We start from the raw sequence: 23,268 nt of genomic DNA on the forward strand, positions 1-23,268 counted from the left end.
AAAAGAAAAATAACTGCTTAGGGAAGGTCGAGACACCCGAGCAGCCTGTTCTGCGAGGGCTCCCGGAGGCTGGGGCTGAGCCTCGGCCCCACGAGGCTGAGGAAGGCTGCGGCGAGGGGACACCTGTCCCCAGTGACCAGCACCCCCCAGGCTCTGCAGAGCACCGCTGGGCTCAGCTCCCCTCCCCACGGCTCGAACACCCCCGGATCTGCAGCCAGAGCTGGCACCAAACTGAGAGACCCAGCGTGGTGTTCTACACGCCAGGAGCCTGAAATGAGTCAGCAGGTCGGGCAAGGCAGGGTCCAGCCAGGAGAGACCAGAGTCCAAAGATTGGGGAGAAAAAAAAAAAAAAAAAAAAAAAAGAGAGAGGAATCATCTTTATTTGTGAAGTGTGTTAACAGATGGAACAGTTCAAAGCTACCCAGCAATAAAGGTATTAGACTGCACTGAGCGTCCGCCTGCTCTCAGGCTCCTGTCACGCAAACATCGCGATGGTGCAAGCACAAGAACGCACGAACACGCCGTTAAACCGCCCCAGCCCCGCCCCGCTGCAGCTACTGGGGAGACACCAGCACCCCCTGAAATAAGTTAACATGTTCATCCAGTGTTGAGCTCTAAGGGGGGCTCCTGGCTGTCCCAGTAACCCGCAGCAGCTCTGGAGGAGCCCAGGGGGATCTGCCGAGGGGTCGGGGCAGTGGCATGGGCCCAGACCGTCCTTCGCCCGCTCCTCCCCAGGAGCCACACGTGCCTGGTGGCCCCGGCCCCGTGGCTCGCAGGGGCCCTGGCGCTCCCCTGCCAGACACAGAACCACCTCCCCAAGCCGGGGGTCAGGCCGGGTCAGCTCCAGGCGGTCACCAAAGCAGCTTCCCCCAGGCCCACGCATCAGGGCAGGGCAAGAGCCCTGCCGGGGGCACTGCCCACACCACGCGAGTTCGGGTCTCGCCCACAGCTCCCCGAAGGGCCCCAGACCCCGAGGGGGGGCAAGGAGGTATTTCAGAAGGGCCCTCCCCAACAGACCCTGCTCTCCCAGAGGCGAGGAAGATCCCAGCTGTGCTCCCACCCAGCCCCTCCGCACCAACACAAAGAAACCTCCGACAGAGACAGCCCAGGACCTAAACTACCAGAAACAAGGGACTTACATTTACAGGTAGAAAAACCCTCCCACAACTCTTTTTAAAAAAAAAGTGTATTTTAGATTCTACAACATAAGTTTCCTTAGAAAGTGAATTAACTGAATCGCAAGGACGCACTAGAATATTTCATGGTGCTATTTTACAAAAAAAAAAATGAGAAGAAAACAGAATTGTCCAGATGAATTCCTCATCTACGTGTCACCTGGCAGGAGAGAAAGAAAAGCCCGTGAGATAACCCAGCTGCACCCGCGAGGCCACGGGGCAGCCCCGACCCTCCCACACGTCGGAGCCCCCAGGAGAGCCCAGCACCCTCCCGCCCCTCCGGGCAGACGCGCTCCCGGTCCCACACACAGCCCCGGGCTCGGCCCTGCCCGGGCAGCGGCACCCACCTGGCCCCTGCTCTCAGTTCGCGTTTCTCTGGCGGACGTTCTTGTCCTTGTGGTTTGTGGCGTTGCTCTTCCTGGAAAGAGAAAAGGGGCCGTGAGGGAAGAGCGAGCAGAGCCACACCCTCCCCGCTGATGTAACTCAGGTCCGGAGAGATGGCCGAGACGAGATTAGTTACCAGAACAGCGTCAGTTTGGGGCACTGGTGCCATCCCGGCTGGGGTGATTTATACACACACCGGGGTGGGGGGAGGTCTCCCACCCAGCGAGCCAGCGCGTTATTCCCACACCAGCTAGTTTTGATATTCAGAGCAGATTCCCTGGGGGGATGTGACCTGGCAGTACAAGCCTGGCTAAACAGGAAAAAGCAAAGTACTTACAGTGGTGCAGAACCTCCATCATCATCTTCACGTTCAGGACAGCACAGGAAAAAGAAAGAACAGAATCAGGGAAGAGCGCGTAAGAAGCCTCTGCCACCTCTTAAAACCCCGGGGGCTGCATCCCTGAGGGGTTACGGGATGCTCCCGCCTGCACAGACTGAACCCGAAGGTTCTCTGGTCCACAGGCTCCCGTTTCGCCAGGGCCTAGCAGAGCCGGGGCTACCCCAGACCACCCCCCTCTGCAGGAGTTTTAAGCTGCTTCTTGTCTAAGCTTAGGCACAAACTTAGACATAAGCTCCTGTGGCTTGTGTTGGCACAGGGCAGCCTTGGCTCAGAGGATAATTAAGTCACACCCCCCCCCATCCCAATCAGCAGGTCAGGTCTGGCAGCTCCATAAGCCCAGGACAACCCGAGATGCCCCAGAACCAGAATTACGCGGGGAAACATCGGGGAGTCTCCGAAGCAGGACTGCTGCCGGGCAACTTCTGTCCGATGTTCGCACCCTGGGTATCCTCAGCACCAGCACTTAAAACCAGGGACAAGCCCCGGGTCCACCGGGGGGGCGGCACGGCCGCAGTCATCGCCCTGCGGCTCCCCCCCGCCACGGCCCGCTGGCCCCTGGGTCCCAGCAGACCCCGAGAGCGGGCAGAGGGGATCAGACAAGGACGTCTGGGGAGCGAGGCTGTGACCCCCTCCCTCCCTTGCCTTGTGAAGCCAAAACGCACGCGCTGCTCGCCACATCCCTGCTGCGGGGAAACACAGCGGAGAAAACATCTGCCAACAGCGCCAAGCCCTGGGGCCGCTCACCGGCCCCTCGGCACCCGCCACCTTCCAGCAGGAGGCTCCTCATCCTCCCTCCACAGGCCAGGACCCCGCTCCGAGCGCCGGGAGGGCCTCGGGCACCAAGATCTGCTCACGGACGCTGAAACGATCTTCCATGGCGACATGTGAGGCAGACCCAGTGGCAGAGGAGGGGGGTGGAACGGTGGCACCAGCCAGGACACCAACACCCCCCCAGAGTCCCCACAGCGCGACCGTAACGACACCAGGTAACGGGAGCAGCCGCTGCCCGGCCACGCGGGCCCTGCCGCCTCCTCCCAGAGGGGCTCTCGGGGACAGAGTTGCCCTTCACACCAGGGAAGTGCAAAGCCGTGGGCGATTCCCGAAGGGGTGCGGCGCTGCACCCTCACCCACAGCCGAGGGCCCCGTCTCGGTCTCTCGAAGCCTTTGCTGCAGCTCCCACGGGTCAGACCGACACGACCCGCACCTGGCCGGTGCCAGCAGAAGCCAGATCACTCAACACTCGGGCTGTAGTTTTTTCTGCTGGAAGATGCAGCTTAAGACAACATCTGCCTTCCAGCCAAGGGGGTCAGAGGGCAAAGCATCTGCCTGGGAAAACCACCCCGAGGCGAGTTCCGAGCCCGCGGTCAGGGAAGGGTTATCGAGTCCCTCCTGCACCTCCCAGGCTCGGCCCACCTGATGTGCTGTTCCCTGCAGAGGGCTCTGGGTCAGGAAGGATACCAACATTTACACTTCATTGTTAACTGGATCAGATAAGGGAGGGGCAGCTGGGCTAACACAATGCAGATTCTTACTGATAAGGAAAGGGAGGGGCTGATATTTCCAGAGCAGATTAAAGATAGCGCTAGGCTTTGAGGAAGTCCCAGAGAGTCAGGATGTGTGGATCTGAGGACCGAAAACAGATCCATGAACTGAACCTGAATTAAGCTGAGCCTGGTCTTGTGGAGCCACTGCCAGAGCACCAGAACAGCTCCAAGACCCATCCAGAAATCGGCTCCTCCAGAGCGTCAGCTGCCAAAGGAAACCCAGTCCCCCAGACACCGGCATGAGGCACTTGAGCAAAGTGCAGAGGAACCGGAGAGACAAAAGGTCAGGCCGACCTGCGCTGGATCTTATCTCCCTCCAGAGCCAGAAGCCCAGCTTGCTGGAGGCTGTCAAACAGTGCAATTACCTGCAACTTCACAGCTAAAGTAGCCTGGTAAAGGACTACCCTGGTTTTACAAGCAGCACCCCAAGCACCCTCCCTCACATTAACTCCCTCCAACAGAGGGCACGCCAGGTTCTCTAGAACACTCTGCCTGCACCCTACAAGTTACTCAGCATCCCCAGAAAGATTTAGCCCCAGGCACCTCTTACCATCAAGAACCTCATCTGGCTTCCTCCTCTTCTCATAGATGAAGATGATGGTGACAAGAACGAGGACTTCTGCCACAATCCCCAGGAAGGGCCAGAGTGCTGCCAGGCGGCTGCGCACGCGCAAGTTGACGACAGCGCTACCAGAGCCGTAGCTGTTGGTGGCGTTGCAGTGGTAGTCGCCTGTATCCTCCTCGATGTTCAGCTTAAGGATGCGTAACTCTGTCTTGTTGCCACTGGACTTGACGATGTATCGACCAGAACCATTGACGATGGGCTGAGGGAGGGGACGGAGTGCTCAGGGCAGCGCCGACACGAGGCAGCCGCTGCTGAAACCCTCCTCGCCACGGTGCTGAGGGGCTCTGGACCAGCTCGCTCCGAGGAGACGAGCTCCGACACCTCTTTGCGGACAGCAGGGTTGGCAGGAGGGGACAAAGAGCAAACCTCAGCACTTACCTCATGACCATTTCTGTACCAGGTCCAAAAGCTGACAGGGGGGAAGGAGGGACTCTTGCAGGTCAGCACGCCGGTGTCCCCCTCATTCCCATGCTCAGATTTCTTGTAGGCCATCACTTGGGGTGAAACTACGGCCAGAAAAGAAAATCAGACACCTCACAGGAAACACCTAGGAGACGGTACTCCTGCAGCCCACCTAGCCAGAATCAGGCAATATTATCCACAAAGCTTGACTTTGGCTTAAGAAATGTGTTAGCGGGTCTATTCCCCCGCTCGGCCATTGCCTGGCCTTTCCCTAGAGGAAAGCACATCAACCTGCCCCGAGACAGGCTCAGAGAGATTTGTCCACCAGGTAGGAGCCATTACTGTTGTGGGAACATGCCCACAGCAGCAGGCTGATCCAGGCAAGCTCTGAGAGCCACCGACACCTCAGCTGCCCGACAGAGCGCAGCTGCCTCGCAGAGCCCTGCGGCCTTATCACCAACACGGGCTAGAAGCAGCTTTTCAAGAAGCTGGAAAGACACCAAAGCAAAGTGCTCAGGAGATCGCAGCTTCCCCACTCCCCCCCACACCCAGAAGACACAAAGTTACCTGAAACGTTCACTTGTCCTGTTATATCTGGGTCTGCTTTGTAGACACACTCATAGATGCCGGAGTGCTCCTCCAACTTCCCCTCGATTCTGCCAAAACCCAGGATGTCAGACAAGGGTCCAGCACAACAGACTGATCCAGACACCGAACCTGGACCCACAGACATCTGCAAGCATCAGCAGTCCCCTCCCTGCACAGCCACTTCTCCCATTCTAGCACCAGTACTTACACCACACCAGGTACCTGCAGCGACCCAACCCTCGACCCTCCTCTCCCCACACGCCGAGGGCAGCAGACCAGGATTTCAAGTCTGACACGGGTCCGTCAGGTCAGTGACCACTGGGGCCTCCTGATCTTGTGTCCTGAATCCTGAAAACCAGCAGCTCTCCCTCCCTAACCCAAAGCACTCTTGCTGTCAGAGCCTCTACAGAGGGAAAAAAAACCCTAAGACCTGGACTGTTAGGATAGATGAAGAAAACCAGGAGCACCAGCACAACCTCACCCCATCACCAGGTGCGGTGCCGCACGTACGCTTCAGAGGCAGCGAACTCTGCTCTTCCCCCTTGCACACAAACCCCAGGCTCATCTTAAAAGAAGATTCTGTTGGCTTAGCACCCTACTGAGCAAAGCCAACAGAACGAGAAGCGCAGCAGGAGATGCCCCGAGTTCGCACAACCCAGGACCCGGCCACACGCCCCACGCGGCCCCGCGGTCCCCTCCAAGAGCCAGGCAAGGGCCGAGGAAGGACGCAGGAAAACCCGCTGCAACAAGGCACAGGGGCGGCAAAGGAACACCCGGGCTGGGTTCTCCGGGCTGATCCAAGAGTGGGGAGAACTCTCCCGTTTTCCTTTCTGTAAAGCTGCTGCAATGAGATTTAGTGGATTATGCTGCACCACAACAAACACCTCATTCTACGCTCAGCGATGCCCACGGAGGGAAGGGGCAGGCGAAGTCTCAGTCCCATGGCTGCACCGGGACAACAGCCTGTTTGTTAGTTCTGCTGTGCACGGCGCTTCCCACTTCCAAAAACCACTCAGCTGAGGAATTGAGGTCACGCGAGGGAGGCTGGGTTATAAATACTTTAATCCTTGTTCAGCTCCGTGTTGCTATGGGGAGACAGGCACGTCGGCACTGCGATACAAAAGGACATGATGCCTCTCCAGCGCCTGGGTCGCTGCCAGCCAGGCCTGGCTGGGCAGGGGGGGGCTCCCTGTGCTGCCACGATAAGGCTGCGGCCCCGCGGCGACACCCCGCAGCGGCCCCGGGGACCGAGCGCCGCTTCCCAGCTGGGCCATCACAGCGGTTGGACTTTGGAAAGGTACATAAACCCCAGAGGCAGAGACAACACACGCCCGAGTCTCCCGTCCCACACGCGGCCTCCGGGGAGCGGGAGCCGCCGTCCTGCCCGGGGCAGGGCTCTGGCACGCGGGTGTCGGCGCGGCCCCGGGCCCAGCAGCAGCCGCAGCCACGCTGCGGCCCAGAGCCCAGCGGCGCCCACTGGGAACGGAACAGCCTCTTACCGGGAGGGGATTTGCTACCAAAACTCCCCCTTCCCTCTCCTTCTCACCTCCTCCTCCCCGTAAAGGAGGAAACGTGGGGCCTTACCAAAACTTTGTTTCGCTCATCTTATGTTCTGAAGCTTAAAAGCAAGACTGCAAGCACTCAGCTTTGGGTTCAGCTGACAGGAAACATTAACTGCCTCTGGTAAAAACCAGTCCCCCCGGTTCAGGTTCCTACCCAACACTCACGTGTAACTGGTGAAAAGAGCCGACTCCGCGTCCGTTTGCAGAATCTTGTCGTTGTGCAGCCACGTGTGACCCCTGATGGCAGAGTCATGCCCCGTCACGTTACAGGCGAGGATCAGCTTGTCAGCAACCTTGGTTATTTGAGTTTTGATGTCTGGACCTGCATGCGTAAATAAATTGACCCAAGTTAACGCCTGGTATTCCAGAGGTCACGTCCCTGCCTGAGAACCTCCAACAGGTACCAACCCCGCAGCTCCTTGTCTCCCTCACAGCCTTCACTTACCTGGGCAACCAGCCTCCTACCAGGACTGGTCACACAGCCCAGGAGAGCCCCGGGCCAGCGACAGGAGCGGGGCCGCCGCCGCGTGCTCCGGCCAGCTGAGGCCCCGCTCTCCCTACGATGGTGCAGCCCCAGCGGCGCCGGGCGTCCAGTCAGCAATGGAAACGGTCGCCCTGCGAAGGGCGGTTACAAGAGCGCGGCGCTCGGCTCTCAGGAGCCACCAACGCTCCCGGGGCCAACCCAGGCCCTGGGCGGATCCCGACACCCCCAGGTAACCTAACGGGGGGCAGCCCAGACCCCGCGGTGAGGGGCAGCAAACGAGACTGTATGCCAGCAGTAAGTGCATCCCCTGATGCCGCCCAAGAGATCAGAGTTAAGATTTTCTCCAGGGAGAACACACAGAACCAGGACTCCAAAAGGTCCTGGGCCTCCGCGCGCCCAGCAGCAGTAAATCATGCAACATAAGATGACTCGGGCATTTCTGCTCGCGGGAGGCCGTCCAGGAAAACAGCTGCCATTAGCGGCACCATTACACAGCCCTGGTGGCACCGGGCTGCCGACCTTCCTCCCCACCTCAGCCTCTGGGGAGGAACGATTTCTGCACAGGACTGACGGGCATTTTGCTTTTCCTTCTACCCAAACTCCACTGACGAAGGTTCTGCTGGAGTTCTGTATTCCCTCGCACATTACGCTACGCTGCTCTGCGAACTCCAGGATTCGTGGCCAGGCCTGTGGAGGACGTTAAACCCCCTCCCCCTGGTTTCTACCACCCAGGGCAGCCCCTGCTCGCCCCCTGCCCCACGAGCGGAGGGGCCCGGTGGCCGCTCCCACGGGACAAGCAGCTACGTCACACTCAGTGTCGCACACAGACACGGCCACTTCAAAAACGGTTGCATCTAGAGAAACTCAAAGCAGGTTTTGTTCCCCACAGCTTCTATCTCGAGCAAGAAAGCGAGCTTAAAGCACGACTGTTGAGAGGAGCAGAAGCTGTACGAGCTGTAGGGAAGGGTCGGTTTGTCAGTGGTGGTTAGGGCAGAGTCTACGCAGAATCAAGACTCGATTCCGCAAGCCAGCACTGGGACTCGGAGGCACTCGGGAATAAGCGGCAGGTTCCAGGTCTTTGGCTCCGGAAAAGGCGCGGGATTGCCGAAGGGCGTTTTGGTTGGGAAGCCACAACCCTTTTTGAGCAGGGCCAGTTCAGGTCAAGTCACGGGTGGTGAGGGAGATGACAGAGGGTGGGAGTCTCTCAGTTCTACAGCCGGGGTGGGAGGGTGAGGGGAGCTTTCGGGAGCCACAGGACACGGGTGCGGGGGTGAGCATGGCAGGAGACTCAAGACACCGGTGTCCGAGCAAGTGCCAAGGCCTCAGCGTGGCCACTCACGTTCGATGACAAAAACGTTCGCCTGGGAACGGATCCACTTGACTTTGGGGCTCTTCGACAAGTGGTTGCGGTCGGGGTCGTTGCTGGCCCGGCACTCGTACATGCCCGAGTCGTCGCTTGTGAGGTTTGCGATGTAGATGGTGCTGGTGGAGTGCAGGTTGTAGGTGGCGTTGATTTTGACACGGTCCTGCCGTGCGCCATCCCAGAGCTGAGCATAGGTCTCATTTGGCTCGTTCCCCTCAAACCACCACTGGATCTCGGGGATAGGGTTACCAATCGCCTCGCAGTACAACTCGACGCTGTCCTGAGTCAGTCTCTTTTGAGACAGCGGTGACTTTATAAAACCAGCTATGAGTTGAAGAGGTATTAGTGCAAAGTGTTAGTGCAAAGCAAGAATTCACCTTCTACAAGCAAAAAAAAAAAAAATAAATTCAGCCACTGAGAAGAGGTCACACACAATCTTAGCTCAGCACGCTCTCCCCTCCCTCCCCTCCCTGCTCTGAGCTCTGCCCAGCTCCGACGGGGCTGTTATTTTTAATTGTTGCATCTCCAGCCAACAATACCCTCTGCGCCTGCTGCAAACCCAGAGCACACAGGCCAGCACATCGTCTTCGCCACCACCCAGACGAGACCCCCACAGCAGCGACAGCATCGCCGCCTTGTGCGGGGGGCTCGCTGGGGCAGACCCAGAGCCTGCAGCGCTTCCCCCGCACGTGCCGCTTCCAGCCCGGGAAGAAGACAAGGACAAATTTTTGTTGCAAGGGCCTATCCAGCCTCTATGGCCCCCCCACAAACCCAGCGTCCCCGTGCTGCGGGATGGGGCCCCTCGGCTCTGCGGGCGCACAGCCCGAGTCCCCCCGCAGCCTCTCTCTGGGCAGCTGTACCAGGAAAAGCGCCTCATCCCCCCCCCGGCTCCTTCACCCTGGCTGCACCACCCGAGGTGAGTGACCGTGAGCTGGGGGGGGCCCAGGGACCCCCCATCGCTGCACATGCCGGACCCTCCGCCGCCCTCCCGCCGCTCACTGAGGTCCCCGCAGAGACGTTAAACCAGCGTGAAGGTCACAGCTCTTCTGGGGGGAGAAACGGCTTGGAGTCTGCAAGATGTTACAAGCCAGGTGAGAAAACACATCCCGTTTGTTGTCACACAAACGGCAACATCCGCCCCTTCATCTCAGGCGAGATAGCGCCGCAGAGCTACGCCAGCAACAAACAGCTGAAAAGCTCCAGGAGCAGCTGCAGGCTGGGACCGGCGTTTCTCAAACCGCTCCTGCGGCAAGAGCTTTGGAAAACAGACTGGCCAAAGGCACGAGGCTGCGGGAGGCTGAGCTGCCAACGTCCCTGGGCCGGGAGCCAGGCACAGGACAGCGGCCGGCGGCCCCCCGCGGCCAGCGGTCCCCCGCGGCCCGAGCCGCGGGGGGAGGCTCCAGCCACATCGCTTCAGGAAGAGGCATCGTTCGGGCGTCAAGGTCACGGCCGTGACTCAACCTCCGTCAGGTTTAAGAAGAATTAGTTAAGCTTGCGACACGTCCTTCCTGCACCCCGGCCGCAGCTCAACAGCATCCCCCACCCAAGATGGCTCCCAGGGGAGTCATTTACTCAGTTGTAAAGCACTCGAAGTTCATGGCTACAGACAACCCTCCGCGTGTGTACCGTGACGGACGGGCACAAAGGAGGTGGGTTTGGGAGCCAATTTTTTTGTTTGTTCTCTGAATGTCTAAAGGTGCTTTAGTAAGAAATCCCATGACCGTTTTCTGTGAGCATAGGAACAAACCAGTATTATAAGCCCAAGTTTGTCCAAACTCAAGAAAAACACAAGTAAGTCTGCAAGGTAAGTCTCAGGAGCCCTAAAATAAAGCAACTACACATTACTGAGAGGAAAAAATCATTTTTACACACCAAAGCTTTAAAAGTCTGAAAGAATAAACAGGCCTGGACAAGGAAGGAGAGGTCTGGCCCTCCCCTGAGGCCGAAACACTTCTAAAAGGCCGATAATGATGTTAAAGCAGGGGGTCAGAGGGGTCCCGCAGGACGTGCGGGGGTATCGGCTGCGAGCAGCTTCCTCACACACCGAGTTTCGCTGCCAGAACTGACCTGTGTGCCAGAGGAGGTTTTTTTTTTTTTACACCACAGGCCTGTGATTAAACACTCCCAACCACCTCATTTTGAAGTCACGGAGCTGACTCCAGCACTTGTAGAAGCCTGTCCCATTTTAACTACAGCCTGATTTAAAATGGAAGCCAGTAAAGATCAAGGTTTTCTGCCTCACAGATACAAGGTGATTATTCGATGCTGACAAAACAAGCTGCTGCAAGGTTATTCGCTCCGAGTTAGAGGCACTTGGGCAGTTCAGGCTGGAAAGTTTCGGCAAGCGCCGGGGATTATCACCTCTCTGCTCCCGACACAAAGCGACCAGGCACCCAAAATCCCGCAAATCCCGGGCACTCGAGGCCGGGGAAAGCGCCTGCGAGCCCGGGGTGCGGGGGCACGGCCAGCACCAACCCGCCGGGACCCCTCAGAGCGGCGAGGGGCTGCGAGCGGGACCGGCCCCGGGCAGGAGCCGGCGTGCGGGGCGGCGCGGGCGCACGCGGTATCTGCGGGACCAGGCGGGCCCAGATAACGTTTTCCCAAGTCACCGTCAGACAAAAACAACCCCCCCGAGCGGGGGGAGGCGGCCTCACGGTGTCAGCGGGGTCGGTGAGCGGGGCCGCTCGGGGCAGCCCCGGCCGTCCCGGGGTCCGCTCCGGGGGCCCGCGGGGCTCGGACAATTCTTCCCATTTCCACCAGCAGCTACAAAATTTACTCCGCCCCCGAAGTTTCGCAAAACCAGGCGGCCCCCCCTCAGGACGCCCCCCCGAGCCCAGCGACCCGCGGGGCTCCCGCAGCCTCCAGAGGATCGATCGTCCCTCGCCGGGGCCGCTCCGCGAGGGAAAATCCAAGCGACGTGACCCCCCCCGCGTCTTCGAGCATCACCGGGCGAGAGCCCTCGGCTGGGGCAGCCCGGGCGCGACACAACCCCCCGGGGCCCCCGGCCCGAGGGCAGAAACGGCCCTTCCGCACCCCGCGGGACCGGCCCCCCCGGGGGCGCTCAGCACTTTCAGGTCGATTTATGAAACTCTCGTTCTGCGCCGTGATGCCTCGGGGAAGGCTCCTCCCTGCCGCCCCCCCCCCCCCCCCAGCAAACACCTTCTGGATTTTTCAGCATCCCCCACCCGCTCCCCTCCACCTCCGCTGCGCTGAATTAAGTCCGGTACCAGGAACAGCCCCCGAGGGCCCCCAGCGCCGGCCACCGCTCGCCAAGAAAAAGCCTTTTGCCCCGGCACCGCCCGCTCGGGCTCGGAGCCAGAGAGCGCGGAGCCCCCCGGGCCAAGACCCCGCCAGGGGCTCGCCCGCGGCCCCTCCGGGCCAGCTCGAGGGGGCAGAAACCAGCCGGAGCTGCGGCCGCGGGCGGGCCCGGCCCGCGGGGGGGCTCCAAGGACCCGAGAAGCGGCGACTGCGGCCGCCAGCGCGGCGCTTTGTTCCCTCATTAGGGGATTATCAACTTAAGCATCATGTGAACATCTTTAAGGGTTTAAGGCCCGGGGAGCTGGAACCGCCCGTAAGCCCCGGAAACCCCAGAAGCGGCTGCGAGGAATAAACTTGCTCATTTTTTTTTACGGAGGGAAAAACAAACCCGGGCGCGGGAAGCGCCGGCGGGGGCAAGGGGCGGCCCGGGAGCGGCGGGCGGACGGCGGGACACCGGCCCACCGCGCCAAGGGGCCGGGACCCCCCCCCGATACCACACACACTCCCCCCCCCACCCCCCACCCCCCCGGGACCCCCCCGCCGGGCAGCGCGGCCCCTCCACCCCCCCCAGTCCCCCGGGCCGTGCCGCGGGGCCAACCCCCCCGCCCCGGCCCCGCCCGCCGCGGGACGTGCCGGGCCGCAGGGCGACCGCGCCGCCGCCTGCGCGGCCCCAGCGCCGCTCCGCCCCCCCAACCCCCGGGCCCGCCGCGGCGCCGCGCAGCCCCCGGGGCCCGGACCCCCGCCCCGGCGCGGACCCACCCGCCGCCCCGGGCCCCCCCAAGCCGTACTTGTCCCCGCCACGCCGGCGGCCAGCCCGCCGAGCAGCAGCAGCGCCGTGATCCCGCGCAGCCCCGCCGCCATCTCCGCCCGCGCCCGCCCCACGCCGCGCCGCCCGCTATAAGCGCGGCGCCGGGTCACGGCGGCGGGGGCGGGCGCGGGGGGAGGGCCCCGCCCCCCCGCCCTCCGGGGGGCCAATGGCGCGGCGCGACGGCGACACGCCCCGCCCACCCCGCGCGGCACGGCCAATCGGGAGGGAGCGCTGACGGAGCGCCCGCCGCCGCCCCCCGCCCCCCGCGGGCGCAGCCGGTTCGGGCCGGTCCCGCCGCGGCCACGCCCACCGCCGGCGGGGGGGCCCGGGGGGGGCCCGGCCCTATCGGCACCGGAGCGGCGGCGGCGGCGGCGGCGGGAGGGGGGGCCCGGCCCCGGGGAACGGCGCCGCCGCCGCCGCCCCGCGCTGCAGCGGGGAGGCGGACGGGGGGGCGGACGGGGGGCCGCGGGGAGCTCCGGCGGCGGGGCGCGGGCCGAGGGGGGGTAAAACCCGTTCGCGAGAGTTCCCGGCCCCGCCGAGGCGAGGGGAGGCTGCGTCCCCCGCGCCCTCCCCCGGCCACGCGCGTGCATCGCGGGCAGCGGCGGGGGGGAGCGGGGGGGCCGGAGCCGCCACCCCCCGGCGGGACGCGTGTGGAGGGAACCGGCAGCGCCGACAACGGCTCCCGCGAAGAGCGGCGGGGCCGGGGCCGGGGGGAACCGCCGGTGCCGCACGCCCGGGGCCTGGCGGCCGCACCGGGCCCCGTCCCGCCGCCGCTCGCGGGGCGCAGAGGCCGTGGCCGGGGGCACCCCGGGGTGTGGGGGACGCGCCCGGCCCCGGGGCTCAGCCCAGGCGGAACCTTCCGCGGGGCCGGGGGGACGCTGGGCCGGGAGCCCCCCCGGGGCCGCCCGATGCCGCCGGGGGCTGTGGCCGGCGGTAACCGAAGTGCTGCAGCCCCGGGGCAAAGGGGCCTCCGCGGGGCAGCGGCTCCGTCCCAAACCCCCCCCGCGCCACCCCGGGCACCGGCTCCCGAGCAGCCCGGCCCCCGGGGACGAGGGGGAGCGCCGGGGGCGCGGGGGCAGGAAGAGCCGAAACAATAGGGCCGGCAGCGCCGGTCCCCGCCGCGCTCCCCGCGGGGATCTGCCGGTTCTCGGGAAGCTGCTGAGCCCTCCCGGAGCTTTTCTCACCCCACGAGCCAGGTCCGCCCCGCGCGTCCTGCCCGGCCGCCCCCTCCCATCCGCGGCCGCGCTCCCCCCGCGCTGGACGGACGCGGCTCCCGCGGTGCAGAAATGGGGCAGAGCCCGGCGGCCCCCGGCCCCCTCCAGACCGCCCCATCCCGGGGGGTCTCGGCCGCCCGGGCGGGGGCTGAGGGCAGCGGGAAGTCGCCAGCGGGGCCGGGCCGGGGTGAGGACGCCCGCGAAGGCAGGGGGGGGGGGGCACGGCCCTTCGGCCCCCCCGGGCGGGACCAGCCAGGCCGGGGGAGCTGCTGGGGCTCAGGGAGCAGCCCCCCAGGAGGGACGGGGGGGGCTGGCCCTGAACCCGCAGCCGGGGCTGCTGCTGCTCCGTGACCTCGGCAACAATCCCGTTCGCCTTTTGGCCTCATTTCCCTCGGGCCCTGACCCTCCCTCACACGACTCGGGCCGGGGCCGGTTCAGCTCTTGCCCCTCCACGGGCCCTGCCGGGGGGCAGCGGGGGCAGGAGCCCCGCTGGTCCGGCGGTTGCCGGGGTTTGTCCCCGCGGCCTCCGGAGCTCCCCGGCCCAGCCGGTCCCGGCTCGGAGCAGCCGCCAGAGCCTCGGGCACCCGCCGGGCACTGCCCGGGCCCGTCCTGCGCCGCAGCGCCGGGCTGGGAGGAGCGAGAGGGAAAAACACCCCCAGAACCCCCCCGCGGCGCTGGGGGCTGCGAGGGCTCGGCCCAGCGCCGGCACAGACCGAGCAGGCCCGGGGCAGCAGCCGGGGCTCGGTGCTCGCCCGGCCCGGCAGCCCCCGCCCGCTCCCCCGGGGAGAGGGGAGAAAGGTGCTGCGGGAGCCAGGGCCCCCCCGCACCCCAGCAGCCGCGCTGGGAGAGCAGCCAGCCCCCGGACAGGGCAGAGCCTCACCCCGCACCACGCCGCCCTTCCCTTGAAGTACTTTATTAAATAGTTTCAAAAAAAAAAAAAAAAAGAAAAACCAAAACCCAAAACCAACCAGAAGCAGAAAGACTCAGAACTACCCCCCCGTCCCTCCCCAACTGGTTAAAAACTACAACCAGCCGTTCCCCAGGCCCCGCAGCGCCGCGTCCTGCCCCACTCCGGCCAACACGGCACCGGCAGGAGGGTCCCTGAGCCAGCCCCGGGGTGGGGGGGGCTCACCCTGGGCCCCCCGAAGGCCACACAAAGCTACCCCAGGCTCACACACTCCACCCCCCCAAGCCACCAGGTCCCAGCTCGGGCCCCCCCAGCCCCGTCCTCCCACGCGGGGCCGGCGCTCAGGGCACGGGCGGCCACCGCCGGGTTCTGGGTCACTCCTGGTCCAGGCAGAGCCACCAGCTCCCCGCGTCCTGCAGATTCCTGGAGGCCCCAGCGCAGCTTCCCCCTTCCCCAGCCCCCCCCGACCCAGGACGTTTATAAAATAGGGGTTTAGTTTTTTGCTTTTTCTACAAAGACAGCGGTGGGATTTCCTTTGCGACAGCAGAACAGTCTCCCTGCGAGGTAGAGAGTTAATTCAGGGCTGACAGATCCTAAATTCAAACCAATTTGTCCTAGCTGAGGTAAAATTCAGGAGTTTATAGTAAGTTTTGCAGTGCCAGAGGGCCATCAAGATTCCTCGTTGCCAGAGTCATCCTCATCACCGTAACAGCTGTCTGCTTCCTCCTCCATCTCATCATCCTCGTAATAGTCATCGTAGAAGAGGTCTGAGCCCTCATCGGGGGCCGGAGTCTTGGTCTTCACACAGTACTCTGCCAGCGTGGTGGGCACCTTCACGCCGTCCCGCTCGGCGTCCACCTTCGTGCCCAGGACTTGCTTCCTGGGGGTGCGAAGCGGCGGGTGAGGACGGAGCTCGGCCCGGCCTGGCCCCCCTCATGCCCCAGCCCCGCGTCACCCGCCCGCCCAGGCTGGCGAGGGGCAGCGCAGGGCGGGCAGCGGGAGCCAACGCGGCTACTGGTGTGTCCCTGTGCCGAGCGCCCCCCTGCTCAGGAGCCCCACGTGTCCCCTGAGACAGCCCTGACAGCACCGCGTCCGCTACGAGCCTGGATCCCCGGCTCCAGAGCCGGAAAGGGCTGAGGTTTAGGCCGAGAGCAAAGCCGGGCTCAGGACCCAGCCGAGCTTCTCCCGACAGCCACACTGAGCCAGAACCCTCCCCCTCCCAGCCTGCAGGTGGGACTCGGGGCAGGACACGCCCTCAGCGTCCCCCACGTCCCACAAGGTCACAGCAGCACGAGCCTCGACAGTGCTGCTGGGCCTGGGCCTGAGCCTGGGCTCAGCTCAGCACACACCTGATGATGTCCGTGTACTCCCGGTCCTTCCCTTTGCTCTCCTTCCACTTGCGGTACATCACGGAGGCGTCCACGTTGGCTGGAGAAAACGTGTTGGGTTCATTCAGCAGCGAGATCACGCTCAGGAGAATGGTCCTGGGCACGGATCAGAGAGGCAGGTGAGAGCCGAGGCGGGTCCCAGCGCAGCCACGAGCCCGGGGCTGGCGTCTGCCCCAGGGCGGGCGGCCGGGACGGGCACGGCAGCGCAGGGCTCGGGCGCGTTTGTTGTTCTTCAGCGACGCACCCAGCCCGAGCGCCAGACGCTGCCACCTCCGGGCACCGGCACAGGCTCCGGGCGCAGCAGGCCGTGCCCAGCTGCCTGCTGCCCCCGCCCGCGGCCCCCGCCCGCAGCCCCCGCCCGCGCTGCCCTCACCGCACGTTCTGGGTGGGGTTCCACCGCTCGGACGGCAGCTCCCCGCTCTGCGGGTCGTCCACCGGCGGGTGGAGGATGGAGATGCAGACATCACCGGTCTGGAAACACAAGGGAAACGGGATCCTCAGGAGCTGCTGCCCCCGTAGCCCGCTTGCCCTGCCACTCTGGCTTAAGCCCGCTGAGGCAATCCCAGCCCCAGCACGGCACGGACGGGGCTGCCCAGGCCTCGGCTGTCTCAGGCCCCAGCACGGCCATCCCGGCGCCCGCCCACCCTGCGGGCAGCGACCCACAGTGAGCACGCGGCCCCGGGGCCACACACATCGCCCGCTCTGCGTCCACCCCTGGCACAGGCACGGCCCCGCTGGTAGCCAAGTGTGGAGCCTCCAAGCCTGGAAAGCCGGGCTGCCCTGGAACCAGCTCCGGCACACGAGGCCAGCTGTCATAAGCTCGTTAGCTGTGTTTCCCGTGCCAGGCACTAAATGCCAAAGGCGCTGGGTTTCCAAGGCCGTGCGCCAGTGCCAGACAAAGGCTGGTGTTTTCACCAGTGCCACGCAGCAGAGGCCCCCGCCCGCCCAAGATGCCCCAGGCGCTCCCAGGTGACCTACCTCGTAGATATTGGGGTGCCACATTTTGGTTAAGAACCGAAAGGCAGGAGGAGAATAGGGGTAGTCGATGGGAAACCGGAGACGAGCCTGCAAGGAAACAACGAGGAGAAGTGAGTGTGGGCTCGTGAGAAGGAAGGGAAGGAAACCACAGACCTCCCGACACCAGCAGGAACAAGAAACCTCTGCCAAGCCCAGTCGTGCTCCTGCAGAGACGGAGCCTCCGCGCCCGCCGGCCCCGCAGGCAAGACACAGGCAGGCGAGCAACGGGCCGCGAGCTGCCGCAGCTCCTTCACCCCCGCCCCGCACCGTAACCTCTCCCCCGCCGTGCCAAACTGGTGCTCCCCGACACGGAGGGAGCAGCAGGCCCCAGGCTGAGCGCAGCGGCGGCTCGCAGGTCTGGTGTGGCAAACCCCTTGCACACTCGCTGCCCCCTCCCAGGGTGATGACCCCGAGGGCTTCTGGATGGCGACCAGCGGCTGGGCGAGGGTCTCGTGGCTGTGAGGGGGCAGACGGGGCTGGGGGCCACAGGCCTGGCCAAGCCGAGCGGCACTGGGAGCCAGACCGTGAGCCTGGGGCCACCCCCAGTCCTGCTGTCAGGGACACGCGATGGCCACGCCACCGGAGAAAAGGCTGTTTACCCCTCAGAGCTCACAGGGAGGGCAGCATCAGGTGCTCAGTGCTCTGATTAACACACTGAATCTCTAAAAATAGCCTGTCACCACTGGAAAAAGAGACCAAGTCAAAAGCGGCCGCAGCGTGCAGCTCAGGCACTAAAAATAAAAGCAGGCGAAGATCACGCTGCAGCCCACGGCTCCAGCAGCGGCAACGGCACCCGGCCCCGCAGCCTCTCCCGCGCGCGACGGCCGCGGAAGAACACAGTGTTCAGGCAGGTCAGAGAGACAGACCCGCTGTCGGCGCCGGGTACGGAGGCTGGGGCGGCACGGAGACGTGCAGCAACCCCCCGCCCCGCCCCGAGAGCTGCCGCCGCAGCCCCCGGCGTCCCACCAGGACCGGGGCAGCACAACCCGCGGCGACTGTTTCAGCTTTGGGGTGTTCCCAGGCTCTGGAAGGAAACCTCCAGACCGAGGTTCAGCCACTACCCCAAAACGGCCAGAAACAAACGAAAAACAGCGAAGGTTTAAAACACGCCGCGACGCCCTGGACACTTCTTGCTCCCTCAGTGCGTGTTCACGGGAATTCAGACGCTGGATCGGTGAAGCCACAGAGCGAACTGCCCCAGCTCTGCCGGGGGTGGCCCGGGAGCGCTGCTCCCCCACGGAACGAGCCCGGCGCGGGCCCCCTCCGGGACGTAACTGCAAACCAGGCTTCGGACGGTTCTGGAATTACAGCCTCGACAATAGGCAACGCTGCCAAAGCCACTCGTCAGCTAATGGCCATTAAAGGATTAGTGTGGAAGGCAGAGACAGGTCTGTCCTCCCAGGCCTCTGCCCGCCGCCCCCTCCCACCCTGCAGGATCTGGCCCCGGCACAGGTTGATCTTACGGCGAGTCCAAGGAGCCCCCGGCCACGACGGGCCCGTCCCCACGCCCATCACCTCTCGCCTGGCCCCTTGTCTGAGCGCCCCGTGCTCCGTGGCACGGGACAAAGGGTGGGAAGAGGGAAAGGCGAGGTGGCAGCTGGGGCTGGAGACGTTCTGTGTGTGCGTGGAGCTTCAGGCAGGCCAGGGCCGTGAACACACACAGCAACACGCGGCCCTGCGCTGGGCTCCGGCCAAACAGCTGAACTCCGCAGAATAATCCCCTTTGTTGTGCCAGAGGGGATCAAAACAAAACCAGCCAGAGGCAAAGCAATCCCGAAAGGGGGCTCAGAAAGCAACCCCGCGTTGCCGTGCACAAACAGGCCGACGTTACCAGGAGCTGGAAGAGGACTCGGCCCCTTCGCGCGCCCCAAAGTCTCACCTACGGCCACCCAAGTGCGCTGAGCCCAGGAGCTCTCGGGCACAACCCGTGAGCATGAGCTGCTGAAAGGGTGAGAGTTCAAAGGGCCTCGTGCCAAAAGAGGCTACGGAAAGAGACTCCATTTCAGCAACGAGATAAAACCTGACCCTGAAGCATCGGACTTGCCCGCCCGCTCCACGGAAAAAACAAACCACCCGGCTTCTGGGGCACGTCTGACCCTCGGGGTGACTCACCCCGGGCGCATCCCCACCCTGCCAGCAACAGGATGAGGACAGAAGAGCTGGCAGAGGAGGGAGGATGAGAAAGAGGAAGAAAACAGCTACGCAGGTTGCACAACACCTGGGACGAGCAGATACACATCCTCCCCGCGGGGCTGAGCAGTCAGGCCGCAGACACCTTCTCCCCCCTCTCAAAGCCCGAAGAAACCCACAACACCCGCTCCCCACCCGGCTGTGGCCGCCGCGCTCGGCCCGCGCCGGCACTGGAGAGGCCTTTGTCTCTTCCCCCCGGTTTGGTGGCGATGGCCCCGACCCCCCCAGAAGAGGGGACAGCCGCCACCCAGAGCTCTCCTACGCCCGCAGACGCCCCGGGAGCGCCCCAGCTCCCGCGGCCCCGGTGACCCCGCGGTGTGCAGCCACTGACCCAGGTCACCCCTGGAGCGCAGGGCGGCACCTGCCACCCCCCGGACCCCCCCACACCCCCTCTCAGGGTCTCCCCGCTCTCCTGCGGCCCCTTCCCAGGGCACCCTCCCCCCCGCGCCCCCCCGAGGTCACCCACTCGCCTTCACCCCATCTCCCGCCTCCGCCCACCAGGTCCCCCCAAGTCCCCGGAGCTTCACCTCCTGGAGACTTCGCTCCTCCCCACCACCGCACGCCCCCCGCGGCCCCCAGCCCCTCACCTTGAAGTACCCGCCCTCATAGTAGGTGTTCGGGGGGCCGAAGATGGCCACCTCCCAGTTGTAGAGATCCCCCTCATCCACCAGGTTGACCCGGAACCCTTCCACGGGCTCCTCCTGCAGCCCTTTGAGCTCCAGCAGCAGGGCCTTCTGCGAGCTGGGCACGAGGGGCCGCGCCATGCCGAGGAGCCGAGCAGGCCGCGAGCGGAGCCGGGGGCTGGCGTAGGCGCGACAGCGGCGGGCGCGGAGGGGGCGGCGGGGACGGGTCCTGCTGCTCCGCGGCCGCGGCGAGCGCAGCCGCGCGGGGCACGACGGGAGCTGTAGTCCGCCCGCGCGGGGCGGGGCCAGCGCAGGTCCCTCCCACACGGGCGCCGCTAGCCTATCAGAGCGCGCTGTCGGGGCTGGGGGCGTGGCACGGAGCGGGCTCCTCCCCCGATGATGCCCGCCTATCAGAGAGCGCCGCCGGCGGGGGGCGGGGCTCCTTCCCGGCAGCCTCCGCGGCGCGGCGCGTGCTGGGTCCCTCGGGCCGGCGCGGGGCCTCCCGGCCCGCGGGGCGACGCTGAGCCCCTAAACCCCCCCGGGCCCCGGTGCCGCGGCCGCTTCAGACCGGCGGTTAGCGCCAGCGAAGGGTTCGACGCCCCACGGGGTGACCGTGCCCACCAGGCGGAAGCGCCCGGCGCGGTTCCTGCGCCTCTGGAACGGCGTTTGACGAGGCGGCACCTGGAACTCCAGCAGAGGCGGCTTCTGGCACGGGCCCGGCACAGACGGTCTCCCCGGCACCGCCGGTTCCCGCCTCCCCCCGCGTCACATCCCGCCACCCGCAGCCTCGCCCAGACCGGCTCCGGTAGCGCCGCTCCCGCCCGCAAGGATCCAAACATCCTCTCAACCCCACAGACGCCCCCGAGCGCGCGGGGCATCCTGCTCCCAGCCCCTCGTGTGTCGGTACCGGCTGCGCGTGCTCTGCGCGGCCGGACCTTCCCCCGGGGGGCTGCTGCAGGCTGCTGCCATCACCCCGAGGTCAGGCTGCCTCGGCAACCCACGCGCTGCTGCGGCTGCTCCTGGCACCAAGCGCTGCCAGGCAGTAAAGAAATTGGCCGCTAAAAAAATAGTAAAAAGCTTTAATGTCTTACAGTAAACCAGTAATTGCACAGTATAAATAATTAACACAGGTTCAAATAAATAACACATGGTTCAACACGCATCTCTGTTCAAAGGCAAACTATGACCTCAGGGAGGGGGTTTGTCTCATCCCAAACCATTACTGAACCCGTAGCGCTCTGCAGCTTCGCTCAAGAACTCATCGCTCAGGCACGAGCTTTGATCTCGAGTCTAGACCACAGCGGCCAGAGGCGGAGAGTTGGGTAAACACGGAGCGAGCGGGCGGCGGGGACAGCTCATCACCTCGCGCCTCGGCTGCTGGCAGAGCTCTCGCCAGCTCGCAGCCCTGCCCGGGGACGTTCGCTTCCCAGCCGGCCATTTCTCATCTGCTGTGCCTTTAAAACTTCTTGCTTAATAACATAACGCTCTATCTCACGCTGGCTCAGCCCCTTTTCTACCTGTGATTCCTCACAGGAGTGTCACCCCCGGCTTCACAGGCAGGTGTGAAACAAACCCAAAAGCAGAAACAAAGTTCCCCGCTGAAGCTGCAAAACACGAGACTGTCAGGGTGAGGACGATCTGCAGGATACCTGGAGGTCCAGCCCCACGTTTACTTCATCCTGGCTCATTTTTAACAACTAACGCTGCCCTATAGGTTACAGGCCTCCTTACAAGTTCCCAGTTAACACCTAAAAGAGATTTACTAACGCCAGCTGGGTCGGAGGAGCCACGGCTGGGAGAGGCACAGCGGGTGGGGACGCGTCTGGAGGCGGCTGGGCGCCTGTCGCGCTCGGAACAAGGAAGGGAGCGTGGAAATCGGGAATCTCTCATCGGGCAGACCCGGGTTCTCCAGACAGCGCCTGACCACCCACCGTACCCGCCGTCCAGCTCAGCACCGGGGTCCGGAGCCCCCTTTGTGCGAGCGGCTCTGCCCGGAGCATCGCGGAGGTCACAGCGGACGCACTCAGCATCGCTCCCACCGGGGTGTTACTCGACGGGCTTCACTTTTGCCACGAACAAGGCGGTGGCTTTCTTCAGGAACTCCTCCCTGCTCATGGAGGTGCCCAGCTTCCTCTCCTGCAGCGCCCGGTCCATGGCCAGGGCCAGCCCGTCCGGCCCCAGCTTGGAGCCCGCCTCCAAGTAGCGGCTGGGCAGAGGGAAGTGCCCGGCGCCCAGCGCGTCCTCCAGCGCCCGCAGCACGGCCTGGCAGACCCTCCCATCGGCGGCGCCGGAGCCGCCGTCCAGGACGCCGAAGAGCGCGTCCGCCTTGGCCGCGAACTCCAGCAGCACGAAGCAGGTGAGGACGCCGTAGCGGAAGACGTCAAACGGCACGGCCTCGTGGTCGCGGCAGCGGACTCGCCCCAGCAGCGCCGCCGCCGCCTCCGCCGGCGCTCCCCCGTGCTGGCAGATGCGCCGCAGCAGCTCGCTGTACAGCCGCCCGTCCACGCCCGCCTTCCGCCGCCGCCCGCCGGCGCCCAGCACCTCGTAGGCCGCCCCGGCGTTGCTGTCGAAGGCCGTCCTGTCGCGACACGGCACAGACACAGACACGCGGCCTCACCCCCACCCGCTCCGAACTACAGCTCCCGGCGTGCCCCGCGCGCCCGCCCGCCGACGGGAGCCCGCTGCCGCGGGGCACGCCGGGAGCTGTAGTCCGCCGCCCGCCCGCCCCCCCCCGGCCGCCGCCGCCGCCGCCCGCACCTGTGGGAGTGGTGAGCCAGGCGCACGTACCACAGCGCCCGCGCCAGGCGCTGCGGCGGCCCCGGCAGCTCCGCGGCGGCCTCGCCCGCCGCGCCGGGGCTGCCCAGCACCAGCCGCTCGAAGTAGTCGGCCAGGAAGGAGACGGGCTCCTCGGGCCGCGCCTCCAGCACCTTCAGCAGCGCCTCCCGCACCATGGCGGTGACGCCGGCCCGCAGCAGGAACTCCGCCTCGCTCCCCAGCGCGCCGGCCGCCGCGCCACCCGGCTCCGCCAGCCCGCTGCCCGCCGCCGGGGCCGGGGCCGGGGCCGGGGCCGGGGCGGCGGCCGCCCGCCGCTTCTCGTACGCCGCCATCTTGGGCAGCGGTTCCGCCGGGGCCGGAAGTTCCTGCGCCGCCATCTTACGCACTGGCAGCCAATCGGGAGGCGGGAAGGCAGGCGATTGGGCGAAGCCGCGGGCCGCCATCTTGCGTGTGGGCGAAAGCACCGCCCCCGCAGCTGTAACTCGGCGGGGCGCCGCGGCCGCCATGGTTACTCCGGGCAAGTGCCCCGCCCTTAGCAACCGGGCGCGCGGCGGTCGGTAC

The 23,268-nt window shown here is 65.0% G+C and overlaps 3 protein-coding genes across 4 annotated transcripts; all 3 read right to left on the reverse strand.

Moving 5' to 3' along the window:
• Positions 1-362: 362 nt before the first annotated feature.
• Positions 363-12,721, reverse strand: BSG (basigin (Ok blood group)). 2 transcript variants are annotated; one of them, XM_074927770.1, is made up of 9 exons: positions 12,574-12,700; positions 8,504-8,851; positions 6,846-7,002; positions 5,098-5,186; positions 4,507-4,634; positions 4,054-4,327; positions 1,897-1,921; positions 1,523-1,593; positions 363-1,335 (listed from the first exon to the last, which is right to left on the reverse strand). In XM_074927770.1, the coding sequence occupies exons 1-8, from the start codon at positions 12,644-12,646 to the stop codon at positions 1,536-1,538; spliced, it is 1,152 nt and encodes a 383-aa protein (XP_074783871.1). In that variant the 5' UTR covers positions 12,647-12,700; the 3' UTR covers positions 363-1,335; positions 1,523-1,535. The 2 variants fall into 2 exon arrangements, with proteins under 2 accessions (XP_074783871.1, XP_074783873.1); XM_074927772.1 differs by lacking the exon at positions 8,504-8,851 and having other exon boundaries at positions 12,574-12,721.
• A 2,007-nt stretch (positions 12,722-14,728) lies between these two features.
• Positions 14,729-20,197, reverse strand: CDC34 (cell division cycle 34, ubiquitin conjugating enzyme). The gene is made up of 5 exons (XM_074927863.1): positions 19,897-20,197; positions 17,081-17,167; positions 16,476-16,573; positions 16,064-16,198; positions 14,729-15,594 (listed from the first exon to the last, which is right to left on the reverse strand). The coding sequence occupies exons 1-5, from the start codon at positions 20,071-20,073 to the stop codon at positions 15,384-15,386; spliced, it is 708 nt and encodes a 235-aa protein (XP_074783964.1). The 5' UTR covers positions 20,074-20,197; the 3' UTR covers positions 14,729-15,383.
• A 798-nt stretch (positions 20,198-20,995) lies between these two features.
• Positions 20,996-23,039, reverse strand: TPGS1 (tubulin polyglutamylase complex subunit 1). The gene is made up of 2 exons (XM_074927946.1): positions 22,690-23,039; positions 20,996-22,510 (listed from the first exon to the last, which is right to left on the reverse strand). The coding sequence occupies exons 1-2, from the start codon at positions 23,037-23,039 to the stop codon at positions 21,979-21,981; spliced, it is 882 nt and encodes a 293-aa protein (XP_074784047.1). The 3' UTR covers positions 20,996-21,978.
• Positions 23,040-23,268: the final 229 nt, after the last annotated feature.

Source organism: Athene noctua, chromosome 27 (genome assembly GCF_965140245.1).
Source record: "Athene noctua chromosome 27, bAthNoc1.hap1.1, whole genome shotgun sequence".
In the NCBI taxonomy this organism is placed as follows: domain Eukaryota; kingdom Metazoa; phylum Chordata; class Aves; order Strigiformes; family Strigidae; genus Athene; species Athene noctua.

Excerpts from the sequence above, each read along its gene's own strand:
- BSG (XM_074927770.1), bottom strand. The coding sequence starts at position 12,646 with ATGGCGGCGGGGCTGCGCGGGATCACGGCGCTGCTGCTGCTCGGCGGG. Across the intron at positions 8,852-12,573 it reads CGCCGGCGTGGCGGGGACAA|CTGGTTTTATAAAGTCACCG; the intron begins GTACGGCTTGGG and ends TTCAACTCATAG. Across the intron at positions 1,922-4,053 it reads GCCAGATGAGGTTCTTGATG|ATGATGATGGAGGTTCTGCA; the intron begins GTAAGAGGTGCC and ends CTGAACGTGAAG.
- CDC34 (XM_074927863.1), bottom strand. The coding sequence starts at position 20,073 with ATGGCGCGGCCCCTCGTGCCCAGCTCGCAGAAGGCCCTGCTGCTGGAG. Across the intron at positions 17,168-19,896 it reads ATGAGGGCGGGTACTTCAAG|GCTCGTCTCCGGTTTCCCAT; the intron begins GTGAGGGGCTGG and ends GTTTCCTTGCAG. Across the intron at positions 15,595-16,063 it reads GAGTACACGGACATCATCAG|GAAGCAAGTCCTGGGCACGA; the intron begins GTGTGTGCTGAG and ends TCGCACCCCCAG.
- TPGS1 (XM_074927946.1), bottom strand. The coding sequence starts at position 23,039 with ATGGCGGCGTACGAGAAGCGGCGGGCGGCCGCCGCCCCGGCCCCGGCC. Across the intron at positions 22,511-22,689 it reads CTGGCTCACCACTCCCACAG|GACGGCCTTCGACAGCAACG; the intron begins GTGCGGGCGGCG and ends GTGTCGCGACAG.